This window comes from Trichechus manatus, unplaced genomic scaffold, assembly GCF_000243295.1.
Source record: "Trichechus manatus latirostris isolate Lorelei unplaced genomic scaffold, TriManLat1.0 scaffold00042, whole genome shotgun sequence".
NCBI classification, from domain to species: Eukaryota; Metazoa; Chordata; class Mammalia; order Sirenia; family Trichechidae; genus Trichechus; species Trichechus manatus.
The window spans coordinates 10,441,378-10,458,239 of record NW_004443978.1 but is presented as its reverse complement, the minus strand read 5'-3'; the positions used below and the strand labels follow the sequence as shown (position 1 = coordinate 10,458,239).

The 16,862-nt window shown below is 44.6% G+C and overlaps 1 protein-coding gene across 1 annotated transcript in view; it reads right to left on the bottom strand.

Moving 5' to 3' along the window:
• Nucleotides 1-9,223: 9,223 nt before the first annotated feature.
• OVOL2 (ovo like zinc finger 2) overlaps nt 9,224-16,862 on the bottom strand; it is a 55,938-nt gene continuing 48,299 nt past the window's right edge. Inside the window, exon 4 of the mRNA XM_004376483.2 lies at nt 9,224-9,555. Within this exon, the coding sequence (XP_004376540.1) occupies nt 9,245-9,555 (311 nt within the window). The 3' untranslated portion in view covers nt 9,224-9,244. The remainder of the gene's footprint in view (nt 9,556-16,862) is intronic.

Below are 16,862 nucleotides of genomic sequence, written 5' to 3'. Positions count from 1 at the left end.
ACCAGTGTGACGTCTTGTGAAAGGCAATCAAGGTCCCTGCGGACTAAATTATGACATAGGGCTGAAGAGTTGATGTAGCTCTGAGGTAGGAAAGTGAAGGTGTATTGCTGGCCTTGCCAGCTGAAGGCAAACTGCTTCTGATGGTCCTTTGAAACAGGTATGGAGATAAAGGCATTAGCCAGATCAATAGCTGCATACCAGGTACCAGGAGATGTATTAATTTGCTCAAGCAATGAAACTACATCTGGAACAACAGCTGCAATTGGAGTTACCACCTGGTTAAGTTTTCAATAATCTACTGTCATTCTCCAAGAGCCATCCATCTGTTTTTTGCACAGACCAAATAGGCGAGTTGAATGGGGATGTGGTGGGAATCACCACCCCTGCATCCTTCAAGTCCTTGATGGTGGCAGTAATCTCTGCAATCCCTCCAGGAATGTGGTATTGCTTTTGGTTTAGTATTTTCCTAGGTAGGGGCAGTTCTAATGGTTTCCACTTGGCTTTTCCTATCATAACGGCCCTTACTGTATTTGTCAGGGATCCAGTGTGGGGGTTCTTCCAGTTGCTAAGTATATCTATTCTAATTATGCATTCTGGAACTGGGGAAATTACTACACGATGGGTTTGGGGACCCACCGAAGCTACTGTGAGATGGACATGAGCCAAGACTCCATTAATAACCTGACCTCAGTATGCCCCACTCTGACTGATGGGCCACAGTGATGTTGTGGTTCTCCTGGAATTAATGTCAGTTCAGAGCCAGTATCCAGTTATCCCACAAAAGTCTGATTATTACCTTTTCCCCAATGAACAGTCACTCTTGTAAAAGGCCATAGATCCCTTTGGGTAAGACTGGGAGGGAGATTAACAGTAAAAATTTTTGGAGTGTACTGGAGTCCTTCCTCAAGGGGACTCGGCCTCCGCTTCATTCAAGGGGTTGTGGATCTTTAAACTCGCTCAAATCTGGGAATTGACTGAGGGACTGTGACTCTATTCTGGCAATTCAAGTTAAACTGCTGTTTGCCTGACCTAGAATTCATCCGTTTGTACAGATCAAGTACATATTTAGTAGATTTTCTATCTATTTCATCCTAGGGACACCATGACTAAGTCCATGTGAGTCAGACTATTCTGATTACTACTTTGACTCTGCTGTCCATTACTGTAACCATGCCCACCTTCTGTTTGTTGATTGAGTGCAGCCACTTGGCCGCTATTAAAGCAGGGTCCAATTGACCCCATTGTAGTTAGGCATCTTAATTCAGTTAGTGCAGTTCTCACTGTCAAATATGATTTACATAAAATAGCAATCACAGCAGTCTTCAAGGATACTGGCGCTACCTTCACAAATTTGTTCCTCACAGTTGTGGTAAAAGTGTGTCCTCTGGGCACTCCACATGTGGGTTTGTGGGTCTAACTTGATAAATTCACTCTAGCATGCTAATTTCCCTAAGCCTTTGGATACCTTCTTCTACAGTATACCAAGGCAGGTCTGGTACTTCAACTTGATTTAGTATAGCCCACCTCGTAATCCATGCTTTAGCAACCCAACCAAATAAACTATTAGATCTTTTCCTAACTTCTTGAGCTGAAGCATTGAATGAAGAATCTGTGCTTAGTGGACCCATATCAATAAACTCCGACTGATCCATCTTTATATTCCTTGCACCATTATCCCACACTCTCAATAGCCATTTCCATTCATATTCCCCAGGTTTCTGTTGTACATATTAGAAAAGTCAAGTAGTTCTTTGGGAGTGTAGCGTACCTCCTTTGTACTTCACCTTTTGGGGCTTACTGGAACTTAAGTCTCGTTATAGGTCTAGAAGCCAGGGTAGGTAGTGTGGAATTGTTTTGAGAACATTCAGCATTGTCTTGTAAAGCATCTGTCTCAGGCGATGCCCCAGGCAATGACTCAGGCAAGGGCTCTTTAGAGCCAGCTGGGCTAGGGCTAATCTCATTAGATGGGCATGGAGTGGTGGGCGAATGATTTTTCTGGGCAGACAAACATGAAGTAATCTCTTCAGATGGGAGTGGTTCTGCTGGCAGGAGTGATTCAATGTAATTTAGGGGGTCAGTGTCCCCAGCTTCCTGATTATTTGCCCCCATATGTCCCTATCCCAAGTTTCAGGATCCCATTTCTTCCCAATCAATGCTCTCACTTTAACTTCAGACACCTCTCGAGGCTGGCAAATTGAGCTGGTGTTGTAATTCAGCCACTCTTACAATAAGACTCTGGGTTTGGTTTTTGGGAATTTCAGCTTTGTTACTACAAGAAATAAAACTTTCTTTCAAAGCACAAGTGGAAACTTTGAGATCGTTTATGTGGCATTTGAGCTTTGACTCTGAAGCCCTGAGGGCATCTTTTTTTTTCACCAGTTTGTCTAGAGAAAGTAGGACCAACCAACAAGCTTTCTTATACTTCTCATTCTGACAAAACTGTAGAAAGATATCACGTATGTGTTCACCCAGAGCCTCATCTTTCACCAATACCTGATCTACTATGGGTGATACTTTGCGTATTTGTATCTCTACCTCATGCCATGGATTAGTAGTGCCCTCTTTACTGCTGGAAGCAGAGTCATCAACATCATTAAGACAAACAGGACTTGAGAACCAATTTAGAAAACTCATCCTTACAATTTTTTTTCTCTAGAACCACTCTCAGTATCAAATGTCTTAGGCTGGGTTCTCTAGAGAAGCAAAACCAGTAAAGCGTATAAATATATATAAACAGAGATTTATATCAAGGAAACAGCTCATGCGATTGTAGAGGCTGGAACGTCCCAAATTAGTGGATCAGGATAGAGGTTTCTCTTGATTCACATAGCTGCGGAAGCTGGTGAACCCAAGATTGGCAGTTCAGACAGCAGGGCTCTTGCTCACAGCCTGTGAAGATCAACAAATCCCAAGATTGGCAGGGAAGACCACAAGGCTACTCCTGATTCACATAGCTGCAACAGCTGGCGAACCCAAGATCGGCAGGTTGGCGAGCAGGGCTCCCACTCACAGGCTGTGAAGACTGATGAATACCAAGATTGGTAGATAAACTGATAGCTCAACTCCCAAGAACTGGAGGTCAGACGAACAGAAGGCAGCTGCAGGATACAGAGTGAGCAAAAAAGCCAGAACATCTGCTTATATTTGGATACAGGCCACACACCCAAGGAAACTCCCTTTCAACTGATGGGCTACTCACAGCAGCTTCCATCATGGGAGTGATCACATATAAACACCAAGAATCATGGCCTAGCCAAGTTGACACACAGTCTTAACCACCACACACACCTTACAAGGATTGGTCAATATACTTATGTAAGTGAAATGACTATAGCCTACTATGCAAATGAAGTGTTTGAGGCCTGCCAAGAGTGGATTGGTTAGCTCATGGTGCTGGTGGGAGGGCCATGCCTTAAAAATGACTAGGAGTTTGCTTATATATGCAGCCAACCCACAGAGGTTGGCAGATAGAAAGAGAAGGAAGATAGATGCAGAAGGAAGAAAGAAGAGAAAAGAAGCAGAGAGAAAGGAGGCAAGGAACCTCCTAAAAGAGCTGTAACGTGGGTTGAGAGCTGTAACACTGAAGACAGTGAGAGGCCTGGAAGGGGCCCTGTGGCAGAGTCAGTGGTAACAGCAGAAACTTGCTGCTAGCATGCAGCTAAGAGAGCTGAACAAAACTGCTACACTGGCTATAAGCTGGGAGGCTGAAGGCAGAAAGGCCTGCACAGCTGAGAGGGGGCATGCACAGCCAAAAGTATGACTGTCCTGGGGGCGCTGAGAGGAAGCCTACCCTGCTGAGGGGGAGTGTGCAAGGCAGAGAGAAGGGCCTGCTTGCTTGCAAGGCCAAGAGTAGCTGAGAGAACTTTCCTGCACCGAAGAAGGGAAGGATGTGCTTTCCACTTTGGGGGAGTCTTCCAGACTTTGCCTACATGCTTCCTGATCCTGCTCCTGAGCTGTAGCCTGTTACTTCCTTAATAACCACTTAGTTGTAAGTATGTTCTGTGAGTTCTGTGTGGCCACTGCAATGGATTATCACACCCAGAAGGAAGGTAGAGAGTGCCATGGGAGGGATGGCTGGTGTCAGAAATAGTAAAAAAGTTGGAGAGTGGAGGCATAGCTGACCTCCACCTCATAGGGATCAGCCTTGGCTGATCTTCAGTCACATTGTGTTCCCTGAAGTTAGACAGGTTCTGTTGCTACTACTACCATTTTATAATATTGAATACTGTTGATGCTAAGTGAACCATGCCCCAGCCGCTGAGACCATTGAATGCTAAACAGTCATAGTTGCTGTTGCTCAAAATGCCCAGGAGGTTATGTCTTACCCTCTTGCTCCCCAGGGGCAGCCCACAGACAGTGACTGGCCCCTTGGTCTCAAGGTGGGACAACTCTATGAGCCCATTCATGTTCCAGAGCTCCCTGTGGGATCAGGCTGAGGCTGGACTTCAGTTGACCCCACATTTGCCTAGTTTCTTCCTTTTCCCTCACCTCCTCACTGGCTTCTCCTGAGAGCCTCCCTACTCCCGTCTCGAATATACCACTTACCCCACAATCCCTGTTTCTGGCTCTGCCTCTAGGAGCCCAACCTAAGACATCAAACAAACCCATTGATTGATAACAACCTTTCTCTAAACTCAACTACCAGTCAGCACTTATCTGACCAGCACAGGTATCAGCGTTTCTACTGTATTGACCCAACAATAAATGCAAGTAAAGATACAATGTGGGTGAACTTAGTACTGGCTAGTACATGGTTTCCAATAAGGAATATAAAATATTGACAATAGCTCCATCCCCACCACCTGCAGACGTAAGGTTCCAGCTCACCCAGCCTGACACCCAATGCCTCAAATCACAATCCTGGACATTTTAGCTGAATTTCTTGACAGTTGGCTGAGAACAGGATGGGCAAACAGGGTTGGGAGCAACAGGGGCTCAAAAAGGCTAGAGTGGATGTCAGTTGGTTTTGCCTGCCATGGCAGAGACTGAGGATTGTCCACTGTTATAGATTTAATTGTGTCCCCCAAAAATTATGTGGAATTCCTAATCCTGTACCTGTAAACATGATGTTTGGAAATAGGGATTTTCTTTTGTTATGTTTGGAGCCCTGGTTGCACAGTGGTTAGGCGTTCGGCTGCTAACAAAAAGGTAGGCAGTTCGAATACACCAGCTGCTCCTTGGAAACCCTATGGGGCAGTTATACTCTGTCCTATAAGGTTGCTATGAGTCAGAATCAATTCGACGGCAATGGGTTTGGTTTTTTCATTTGGTTTGTTATGTTAATGAGGTCATAGCAGAGTAGGATGGGTCCTAAACCTAATCCTTCTGAATGGTGTCTTATAAACAGAGCAGAATAGCCAGACACATACAGGGGAAGGACAGACACCATGTGAGGAACCATCTACAAGTCATGTAACACCAAGAAACACACAGGACTATAGATATTGAAAGAGACAGGAAAGGATCTTCCCCTAGAGCTGACACAGAGAGAACATAGCTCTGTTGATGCTCTGAATTTGAAGTTCTAGTCTCCAAAACTGTGAGAAAATACAATTCTGTTCTTTAAAGCCACCCACTTGTGTATTTCTGGTACAGCAGCACTAGCCAACTAAGACATTCACCATAATCCATTCTTCCATTCTTTCCTACAAAAGTGTATGGTGAGAAGTTTACATTTTCCAGCCCTGCAGTTAATATGGCTAGATCCTCCCCTGGAATGTGGGTGAAGAGGGTATGAACCATATCCAGGCCAGCAGCTTCAGGTAGAGGGTGTGGCCCTTCCACACTTGTAGCAGACGTGGTATTGCCCCATCCAGGCTCCCCAGTGTTCACTCTCTGTGCTGAAGGCTGCTATGGCTGACCCTGTAACTCTGCCTGAAGGTTTTTTCCTGCACAGGAAGCATGCCTGGCCAGGGCTCAGGGCAAGCTGGAAAGGCCCAGAAATTAATGCCCCCAGTCCCAGTAACCCTCAACCAATGACAGATGGGGAGTCTATAGACAAGTAGTTTCCTATGTCCCTCCAGTGGGACACCGAGGCACATTCTATACGGTCTCCCAGAGGTCTCCAGTGGGATTAAGCTCCAATTGCCCATAGCAGTAAACTTCCTCAACCATATCCCGTTTATTAGCTGTTTTCCCTTTCCTATCACAGCTCCCCATCCCTGATAGATGCTTCCTGGAATCACCTCCTCAGCAATCTACTTGAACTTGAATTCTTGCATCAGGACCTACTTCTGTATTGGCTGAAACCCACCGAGACCCAGCTTCAACAATGCACGTGTTTACAGTACCACAGGGCATGGCAGAGCAACACAAGGAAAGACATCTAGGTCCCTGAACTGCTAAATGAGAAACAACGTTTTCTCTTCTTTAAACCACCAACTGTGTTGGGAATCTTTTGTTACAGCAGCTATACCTTATCTTGACTAGTATACCTGCCCAGCCTCCATTTCCTCTTGTGGTCATGGTACCCAGATTTTCTGCTGGGGAGCTACCTTCCCTCACTTCCAAGCCAGGAATGTATCTGTCCTGTTGCCTTCATCTCTCGCCTCCCCCTCCAAGGGGATCAGACCTGGGCTAAGGGAGCACAGCATCACCACCCCTTCCAGAGCACTGTGATTGGTTCAGGGGTGGGCCCAAGACCCAAATCAGACCAGAGACCAGGAGTATCAACCCAACGTCTTTGGTTGAAAGAGATGTTCTCCTTTGTTGGGTTGCTAGTGTGATATAAGTCCCAAACTATGCGTGGCCAGCCTGACTCCACATAAGCCTGCCTGAGAAAGAAGCCACCTGAGGGAAAACTGAGCTAAAAGGTAAAGAGAAAGATGAGAGACATCGATGACATTGTTTAAGCATCCAGGTCTCACCATACCTGAAACTGGTTCAACACTAGACTTTTCAGGTAATGCATTCCCTTTTCTGCTCAAGTCATTTTCAACTGTCACTTGCAACCCAGAATTCTGTAATAAAGTCTGACTCTAAAGAGAGTGTCAGATGGTTCATAATTCCCTGGGCCAAACAATGCTCATTTTTGTTGTCGGAAGTACCCAGATGACCTAAAAGAAAGCTAGTCAGCTGCCTTCTAGCCTCTCTCTCTTCTGTCAACTGCTAGGATAGACAACACAATGTACTTTGCCAGCTGAAGCCAGGGTCAAGAGCGGTGCTGGCTGTCTGCTGTCAGAACCCCCTCACCATGCAGCCGAGGCCTGTCCCACCCCTGCACATCCCTGGGTGTGGCCATTCGGATCACATGTGCCTCGGCCTTTCCTGAGCACAAGTGGCCAGAGGGGCCCTGAGCCTTCTCCGCAGAGCAGCCCCCGTGGGAAGGCCCTACAGAGCCTGCCCTAGCCTCACCCTGCATCTAGCACAGTCCAAGGTCACCCTGACAGCCAGTCCTTTCCTTCCTGAAGGGAAAGGTGGAGAGAGGAAAATAGCGGGACCAGACTTCAGGATTTCTGGCCTCTTCCTCCAACTACCAGCCTCTGCTTTGGGGTTGCTTCATCTGCTCATGGGAACCGTGACCCTTACCCCTAGGAGTGTTCTGAAGGTTTCTCCAGAGAACATCTACCTGTCCAGCAAGCGGTGCTTGCCCTGGTGCCTGGCATATCACAGGTGTTGGAGACAAACGTGTGTCTCCTTCCTCTCTTCCAAAAGAAAATTGCTGATTCAGAAAGAAGTGTTAACTCAAGTTTCAGGATATGCCACTTAAAAATGTCCAGACTGGGGTCGAAATGGCAAATGTTTTGTTATATATATTTCATCACACACACACACAGTCCATATTTGGCACAATGCCTGGCCCTCAGTGTAGGAAAGGAGGAGAGAGACTGTGAAGAGAAGGAGGGGTGCAGGGAGGACAGAAAAGGAAAGGAGAAGGAAAAAGGGAGGGAAGGAAGGAAATAGGAAAATGGCCTCATCTTTCAAACATTTTCCTAGACCAAGGAGGGGGCCAACCCCGAGACAGGATTCTCTTGATCTTCCAGGGTGGAAATGAACCCAGCACTGGGCCCAGGCAGGCCAGGGGACAAGGGGCAGGCAGCAAAGGACACCTGGTGGAGTTGATTAGCATGTATACCTGGCTCAGGCAGCCGCTCGTCCGGGTGAACTGAGGTAAGTGTCTCTCCTGACCACAGTGCTTTCCTGAGGGTTCTGGGCCTGTCCTACTGCCCCTGTGGTCAGGGAAGTACCGTGGAAATCACCTCCCCCACCCTTTGCCCTAACTTGGTCTCTAGTTGGGCTTTATTGCCAACCCCTCGTATCTCTGGTGACAGGCCTCTAAGGTGAGGAGATCCAGGTGGCCAAAGGTCGCCACAGTCGGCCGTCACACCCCATGAAGGGAACCCCTGACAGTACTGTCCACCCTGCAGAGGCCTTCGTATGTGAATGGGTGTTCCTCCCGCTCTGTGTCCGCGGCACATCTTACCCAGTGCACAGCTCAAGGAAGGAGAAGCGCTTTCAGCCAGCAAGGCCTCAGCAAGCCGGGGCATCCTGCAGGGACTCCAAGGCCATAAAAAGGCACCAGAGAGTTGATGATTTACTCATCTTTATTTGACGAGTCCACCATGCTGACCCAAGGCATCTCCGCCCAGCCGCCAGCATCCATCAGTCTTCTTGTGCTATTTTTTTATTTGCTTTACCCAACACTCAAAATATGCCTCTTTAAAGCCACCCCACTAATACAAAATAGTCAAACCCTGAAACAACCTGAAGTCAAGCCTCACACAATCAGCCCTAAACATGGACCTGTAGGTCAACGTCCTCCTGTTTGTTTTTTTTTAAAAAAAAATTTCACAAGAACATGTCATTTATTAAAACAATTTCTGTAAACTCTTTCAGAATAATAAAAGTCATGTTCCTTGCTTGAGTAGCATTTCAAGTGGAAGTACTTTTATTTTAAGGCACTGTATAATGATGGTCTCCGTAACGACACCTCTGCCTCCATGTGTAAAAGTCCTTTAAAAAAAAAAAAAATGCCTGCATGGTGATCATGGCGGTCGGAGTGTGGAAAACAAACGTCCATCAGAGCAACTGTGCTCACCAGGACACATGCTACAGAGCCTGACATCCCTATTAAAACTGACAACCTCAGGGTGGGTCCCCTAGTGACGTCCCCAAAGGACAGAGAGATAAACTGAACAATTACAATTAAAAACAGGCTGTGGGGTGGGTAACCCGCAAAACCAAAACACCATGTAAACTTGGTAGCATTGGCGTCTCTCCTCCCCTTCCTCTTCCGTCCTCCTCCTCAGTTCTCCTTCTCGCTCAGGTTGGTGTTCCTCTGCAGTGTGGACGTCAGCTTGTTCTGCAAAATAGCCGCCAGTTTTTTGGACGTCTTTTTGAGAAGCGTGCTGCCCGGGTGGGCACTGTTCACATGCAGGTACAGGTCCTCCTGGGTGGGGCCCGTGTAGCCGCAGTCCTCACAGACGTAGAGCTTGTCCCGGCGTTGCTTGTACGCGTACTGCTGCTGCACCCCGTGGATCTTCTTCAGGTGGGACTCCAGGGAGCAGCGCTGGGTGAAGGCTTTGTTGCAAACATCACATTTGTAGGGGCGGATGCCTGCAAGGGTGAGGGCAGACACGTCACTGGTTGCTCACAGCCAAGCCAGAGCCTCCAACTAGGAAGTCACTAACACTCATCATGACCCATGACAATGTGAAGAAACTGATTAAACAAGAGACAAAATTGTCTGCAAAGGAGTATAACAATCACACGAGCAAATATAACAAAAATTATTGTGAATATAGTGAAAAAAAAAAAAGGCTGCATGGATTTGGGAGGATTTTCATCCCTCCCACTTTCATGCCTTAGTGCTTTAATTTTATAGTGTGTAAAGTAAACTTGGTTTTTATCTCAGTTTGTATTTTCCTGTAAACTGACTGTGGCATGAAGATTTTAGTACAAGTAGTTTATTTGCGATCCCCTATGTACCTGTAGGGGAATGAAGTAAGACAAGCAAGGGAAGGCAGCCAACACAGATAACTGGGTGTTAACAAGCCAGTTACTGGTGTGAGTAACCAGAGCTCAGTCCTGCCAGGGAACCTTGGGAGACAGTGTAGGACATGCATCTCCAAGTTATCCTGCCCCTCAGAAGTTGGGGTATTTGTCCGCCAGCTCAACAAGTCATTGTTTGGGGCTGCTCCTGGGTGGCACGAAGTCCCTCCCCAGGGCTTCTGTCCTTACATAGACAGGGTGGGCTCGAGCAGGAAGTCCCTTAGGCAGACCTGCAGGAGTGGGCAGCTCAACTTAGACAGGTGTGCCCGGAAATGGTAAGGGTGAGGGCATGGATGGGGCACTGACGGCATCTGCCACGGCTATGCAAACGTCTCCAAACTAGATCTTGTCTGGCTTTAGACCATGGCTAATACTAGCGCGTGAGTCCCTCCACTAATGGTGCAAACGGTTAACGTGCTGGGCTGCTAACTGAAAGGTTAGAAGCTCCCGTCCACCCAGATCTACTTTCAAAAAATCAGCCATTGAAAACCCTACAGAGCACAGTTCTACTCCGACACACATGGGGTCGCCATGAGTTGGAACCAACTGTCAGCAGCTGGTTTAATCTTGGTGAGGCTTCCTTCTAGACAGATAGTCACATGCGCAGTATACAGCAGGGAGCTCAGCCTTATCAAAGCGCAGACGTTCTTTCTTCCATCATTGGAATGTCACAACTCTGTGACGTCAGAAGCTCAGATAAAGAAATTTAAGTGAGGGCGGGATCGATTATTTCAATGAACTTGAACAGTGTTATACAAATTTGCTGGAGCCTCAGAATCGCCTGGATAGCTTATTAATATTTTAACTCATTCCTCCTAAGATTTATTGGGTCTGGAGTGGGGATCTGGAATCTGTATTTTAACAAACATTCCTGAATATTCTAATGCCTGAACTAGCTTTAGGGAGGCTCCAACTAGGGTTGTAAGATTGTGGTTCTGGGCTCACCTGAGGTCAGCTGAGCTAATGGCAGAGCAGAGACTACAGTCCAACTCAATGCCTTCCATTCTCCAAGGCCATCCCTCCAGCTGGCCCTTGACCACAGTCTCACAATCAAACAGAAGGCTGGAGTCCCTGGCAGAAAGAAACATGCTAAGCCTGAAGTCTCACAGGACAGATTCTAAGGAGGTGGCAGCTACAGCACATCAGCAAATCTCATTGAGCAGTTGTTGTGGGTGGCCTACTCTACTCCACATTGCAAGGAAATGGGCAAAGGTAAGAAATAATCACACCAAGGTCTAACTTAGGCTCTAAAGGAGCCACAGAGCAGCAGAAGCATAGCAACCCCAGAGACAATGAACATCGTGCGGGGGGACCCGGAGCCGGGAGGGGACCCCAGGAAGAGCCATCAGACCACCTCAGAATGAGAGGACATGAGGACCACAGCCCAGAGGAACCCCAAAGCCCTGTACAGATTCCTGGGCCCTAGGTCTGGGGCTGGGACTAAGAAAATGCATTTTAATTTTTACATTAAAAAAATTGAGTTGTTTAAATCTAAAAGTAATACACCTCCAGGGCATAAAATGAAACAGTAGGAAAGAGTTTAAGGTGAAAAAGAAAATATATCCCTTTTCGGCCATGCACCTCCCATTCCCCTAGTCCAACCATCAACAGTTTCTTGTGAATTACATATCCAAGTTCAAGTTTTATATACATATATATATGTATGTATATACACACACACACATATGTATATATTCATACACCTATGTATACAGAAAACTTGACATATACATATATATTTACATAATATAATATAAATATAATATACATATTTTTATATACACACACGTGCACACACAGATATATAACTGCTCTGGGTGAGGTCTGAGTAGTAAGATTTTTAAAAGCCACCCCCCTCGAACCTAATGTACAGCCAAGCATGAGAACTGGTATTTTGAAGCAATGCCCATCTATGTCAGTACATGCATGGATGTTTTTCTGAAAGCATAAACAAAACTTCGGAGAGAAGGTCTGGCGTGTGTGCATGGGTGGGAGGGCTTATGCTTTCCATTGTATATCCCTTTCTATACTATTTGCAATCTGAAGCCACATACCAGTATTAACAATAATAATATTTTACTATTACCAGTGACTATTTGGGGAGTGGGATTATGAAGCCGTCTTTTTCTTTTTAGCATTCTAGGGTTGGTATTAGGGTGGACACGTGCCTCAGACACAAAATTTAAGGGAGCACCAAAAACTCGGCAATCAAGATGAATAATACTTTAATGCAGTTTTTCTTAAAAAATAAAAATTAATGCAAAAAATCCTTGCTAAACAAAATATAAAAATTTTAAATAAAGACAGGATTCAACAGTGCCATGTCAAGGTAGATCGGTGCTTCAGGCAAAAGGAAAAATGTGCGCCCCTAGGGCCCCAGTGGTGCAGAGGTTAAGAGCTCAGCTACTAACCAAAAGGTCAGCACTTCGAATCGACCAGCCACTCCCTGGAAACCCTATAGGGTAGTTCTACTCTGTCCTGTAGGGTCACAATGAGTCGGAATCGACTCAATGGCAACGGGTTTGGTTTTGGGTTTTGTTTATGTAGAAGTTTTTAGTATTTTTTAACCGTTATTCCCTCCCCGCACCCCAGAATATTAGAGTAGTTGAAAAAATACTGAAAAATTGAAAAGCAGGTATATTAAAACTCATATTTTTTACTTATACCAAAAACAGAATTTATTATAATTTTACTCTCCTGGCTTTAATGGAAGCAAACTTATCAACAGTTCTTTTCCAAGTCTACTTTATCTTAACAATATTCTTGGAGATTTTTCAATGTTGGTGCTCATAGAGCAATTCATTCCTTTTTAACAGCACTGTGGTGTCTTATTGTATGGTTGTATCCAAATACATATCTTTAAAAATATGCTGCTCCAGCCCACACCTTCCAGTCACATCACTCTGCCTTCTACGAGTTAGTTAGCGATGTATGCTCCAAGGGCCACAGTGCCTACATTATCTGGGAGCTTGCTGGAAATGCAGAATTTCAGGCCCACCTCAGGGACAACTCTTTGAGAATCACAGATCTAAAGCAGTACCAGTGGTGGTTCAGTGGTAGAATTCTCATCTTCCATGTGGGAGACAGGGGTTCGATTCCCAGACAATACAACTCATGCACAGCCAACCCCCATCTGTCAGTGGAGACTTGCGTGTTGCTATGGTGCTAAACAGGTTCAGCAGAGCTTCCAGATCAAGACAGAGTAAGAAGCCCTGGTGATCTCCTTCCAAAACTCAGCTAATAAAAACCCTATGGATCACAACGGTCCAATCTGGAGTACCCAGCAGCACTTCATTCTGATGAGCACGGGGTCCCCATGAGTCGGGACCTGCTAGAAGGCAGCTAACAACAAAGCCATGACTAAGCCTTAAGCCAGCACTTCAGGCGTCTAAAGGCAGCCAAGCCCCATGCCCCTTCCCTTTAAAAAGGGCTACATGTTTATGGGTCCTTAATGGTGGCTCGAGGAGGGAGCGGGCCGAGAGCAACCATTTCTGTTCATAATTTTTCTAAATACACATATGAGAAAGGAAGTCAATTTGGAAAAAACAAAACATCCCCTCTACTTCCATTCCACTACCTCAACAAATCCAGTCCCTTTTGCTTTCATCCAGCCCGTACCCAGACACACTCATAATTGCCTGTAACAGTCATGGACATAAAACTGTGATGGATCGATGTTATGATGAGGTATTACCCAGCCTACCAAGCAGAATGCAAGCCTATATATATATTTTGTTCTGTATAGTTGGTGATTCTGAAGTTTGGAGATTACAGATACTTTGCATTCCCAGTTTTTCAGATAATATTGATGTAGCTAGACACTATATTTGCAACACCATCATACTCAGAGGGTACAATCTGGAATTGTTAGACTAACCTAACAATTACACTCAAGGTGTTTAACGTGATCCTCTTGACCCTTAAATCAGTTTAGCAAATATTACACTAAACTCCATGATGAATCATGAGCTGAGATTTCTCATAAAATCTGGTTAACCCAGAAACAATCTATTTCAAGAGGTAATTAGTTTATCTGTGATCAAACACAAACAGGACTAGAACACAGTTAAGTTTCAAGGGCAGGTAATCCAGGCCTCTGTGTCAACTACCATTCTTGTACCATGCCTCTCCCTCAAGTCACACCTATGGCCATTTAGGAGATCTCCTAATACCAGCTGGGAGAAGAGGGTAGTCTAGCTTGGCTTGTGAATGGGTCAGCTCAATATAACAGTGCAAACTGAAAATGGAAGACAACTGCTTTAAAGCCTCACTTAGTGGTGGCTTGGAAACAAAGTGGAAATAAAGTAAAAACAAAATCCTCAAACTGGGAAGATTTTGGGGAGTTTTCCTTGTCATTCACTTCCTAATCTTTTACTATATGTTAATATTATCTGTACTCTTGAGGTTGTTTACATCTATTGTACCTGGAAGTTGAAATACTATGTAATAGTGTGCTACTGTTTACCTCTTACTAAATCCTCATTCACGGAAGTCATGTTGGCAGCTTGAAATCGGCCATGGTGGGAATATTTATACTATGGAAATTGGCAAACATTACAAATCAAGGCTACCCCACCCTTTGGTTGTTAAACATTTGTCAACACATCACTGCATGTAACTCTACACAAAAGCCTTTTTTTTTTTTTTCCCTTTAAGATGGGGAACAATTTTGCTTCTATTAACATTAAAATAAAGGAGTACGAGAGTCCTTTTTGTTATGAACAGCTTTTATCTTTCCAGATTAGAAAAAAAAAGGGGGAGGGGAGGTGGATGGAAAAAGGTATACCATGAAGCTTTTCAAACACCTTATTAGGATGTTATGATGAACTATCGCTCATGGTTCACGTAAATTCCTCATAAGATGGAATTGCTTTAATGAAGAACCTACTGAGTGCTGTGAAACTTTATTAATAATCTCATATCTCTCACAAATCATCCTAGATCACTGACTGAATCTCCATTAATCCTGGCTTTCTTTACTATATAATCTCTAGAGTGTTTTTTTCTATAAGGATTTACCTTGCTACACAACTGTCTAATAATACTAAAATTCATAGCTAATTAGTGAGATCCTTTTGTCTTAGTATTTCTGATGGCATTTTAGACAGTAGGGCATATACATGGCTAACACGGTACTTGAAAAGAAAAATATAAAATGCAATGTATTTGAGTTTGGGGCACTTTTAATTTTCTTTTTACTTGACCACATTTTTTCTTTATTTTCAATTTTTTTTTATTGTACTTTAGGTGAAGGTTTACGGCACAAATAGTTTCTCATTAAACAGTACACATATTGTTTTATGACACTGGTTAACAACCCCACAACATGTCAACACTGCCCCTTCTCAACCTTGGGTTCCTTATTACCAGCTTTCCTGTCCCCTCCTGCCTTCTAGTCCTTGTCCTGGGCTGCTGTGCCACATTAGTCTCGTTTTGTTTTATAGGCCTGTCTAATCTTTGGCTGAAAGGTGAACCTCAGGAGTGACTTCATTACTGAGCTAAAAGGGTGTCTGGGGGCCTTACTCTCAGGGTTTCTCCAGTCTCTGTCAAGGTCTATATATATTCTGCACATTCTAGAAAAACTGCCAAAAGTCAAGAAACTGCTTTATAATCCTCAGTGCGTGGCACATAATAAATGCTCAGTAAAAATCTTTAAATGAATGAATGAGTGAGCCCTATTGGCCCTGGGAAATACAGGTCACATCTTTGCAACTAGTTTTCTATGGATTTAAGGGCTACACGACTCTCCCAAAGGAACACTGGCATACCTCAGAGATATCTCGGGGTCGGTTCCAGGCCACCGCAATAAAGTGAATATTGCAATAAACGAATGTTACGGCTTGAAATGTGTTCCCCAAAAATGTGTGTCAACTTGGCTAGCCCATGATTCCAAGTATTGTGTGGTTGTCCACCATTTTGTGCTCTGATGGGATTATTCTATACATTGTAAATCCTAATCTCTATGATGTTGATGAGGCAAGATTAGAGGCAGCTATGTTAATGAGGCAGGACTCAATCTACAGGATTGGGTTATATCTTGAGTCCGTCTCTTTTGAGATATAAAAGAGAGAATCAAGCAGAGAGGAGAGGGACCTCTTACAACCAAGAAAGAAGTCCCGGCAAATCAAAAGAACTTGAAATAACAAATGTTGGAGAGGCTGCGGGGAAATTGGAACTCTTATGCACTGCTGGTGGGAATGCAAAATGATACAACCATTTTGCAAAATGATATGGCCCTTCCTTAAAAAGTTAGAAATAGAAATATCATACGATCCAGCAATCCCACTCCTGGGAATATATCCTAGAGAAATAAGAGCTGTCACACGAATAGACATATGCACATCCATGTTCATCGCAGCTTTGTTCACAATAGCAAAAAGATGGAAACAACCTAGATACCCAGCAACAGACGAATGGATAAAGAACCTATGGTACATACACACAATGGAGTATTATGCAATGATAAAGAACAATGATGAATCTGTGAAGCATCTCATAACATGGATGAAACTGGAGGACATTATGCTGAGGAAAATAAGTCAATCACAAAAGGACAAACATTCTATGAGACCTCTACTGTAAAAACTCATGAAAAAGTTTACACACAAAAAGAAACAATCTTTGTTGGTTACGAGGGATGGGAGGCGTGGGAGGGGTAAATACTAAATAGACTATAGATAAGTGGAAACTTTTGTGAAGGGTAAGACAGTACACAACACTGGGGAAGCCAGCAGAACAAGGAAAGGTCATGGAAGCTCCAAAGACACATCCAAACTTTCTGAGGGACTGAATTGCTGGGCAGAGGGTTGTGGGGACCATGGCCTCGGGGCACATCTAGCTCAATTGGCATAACACAGTTTATAAAGACAATG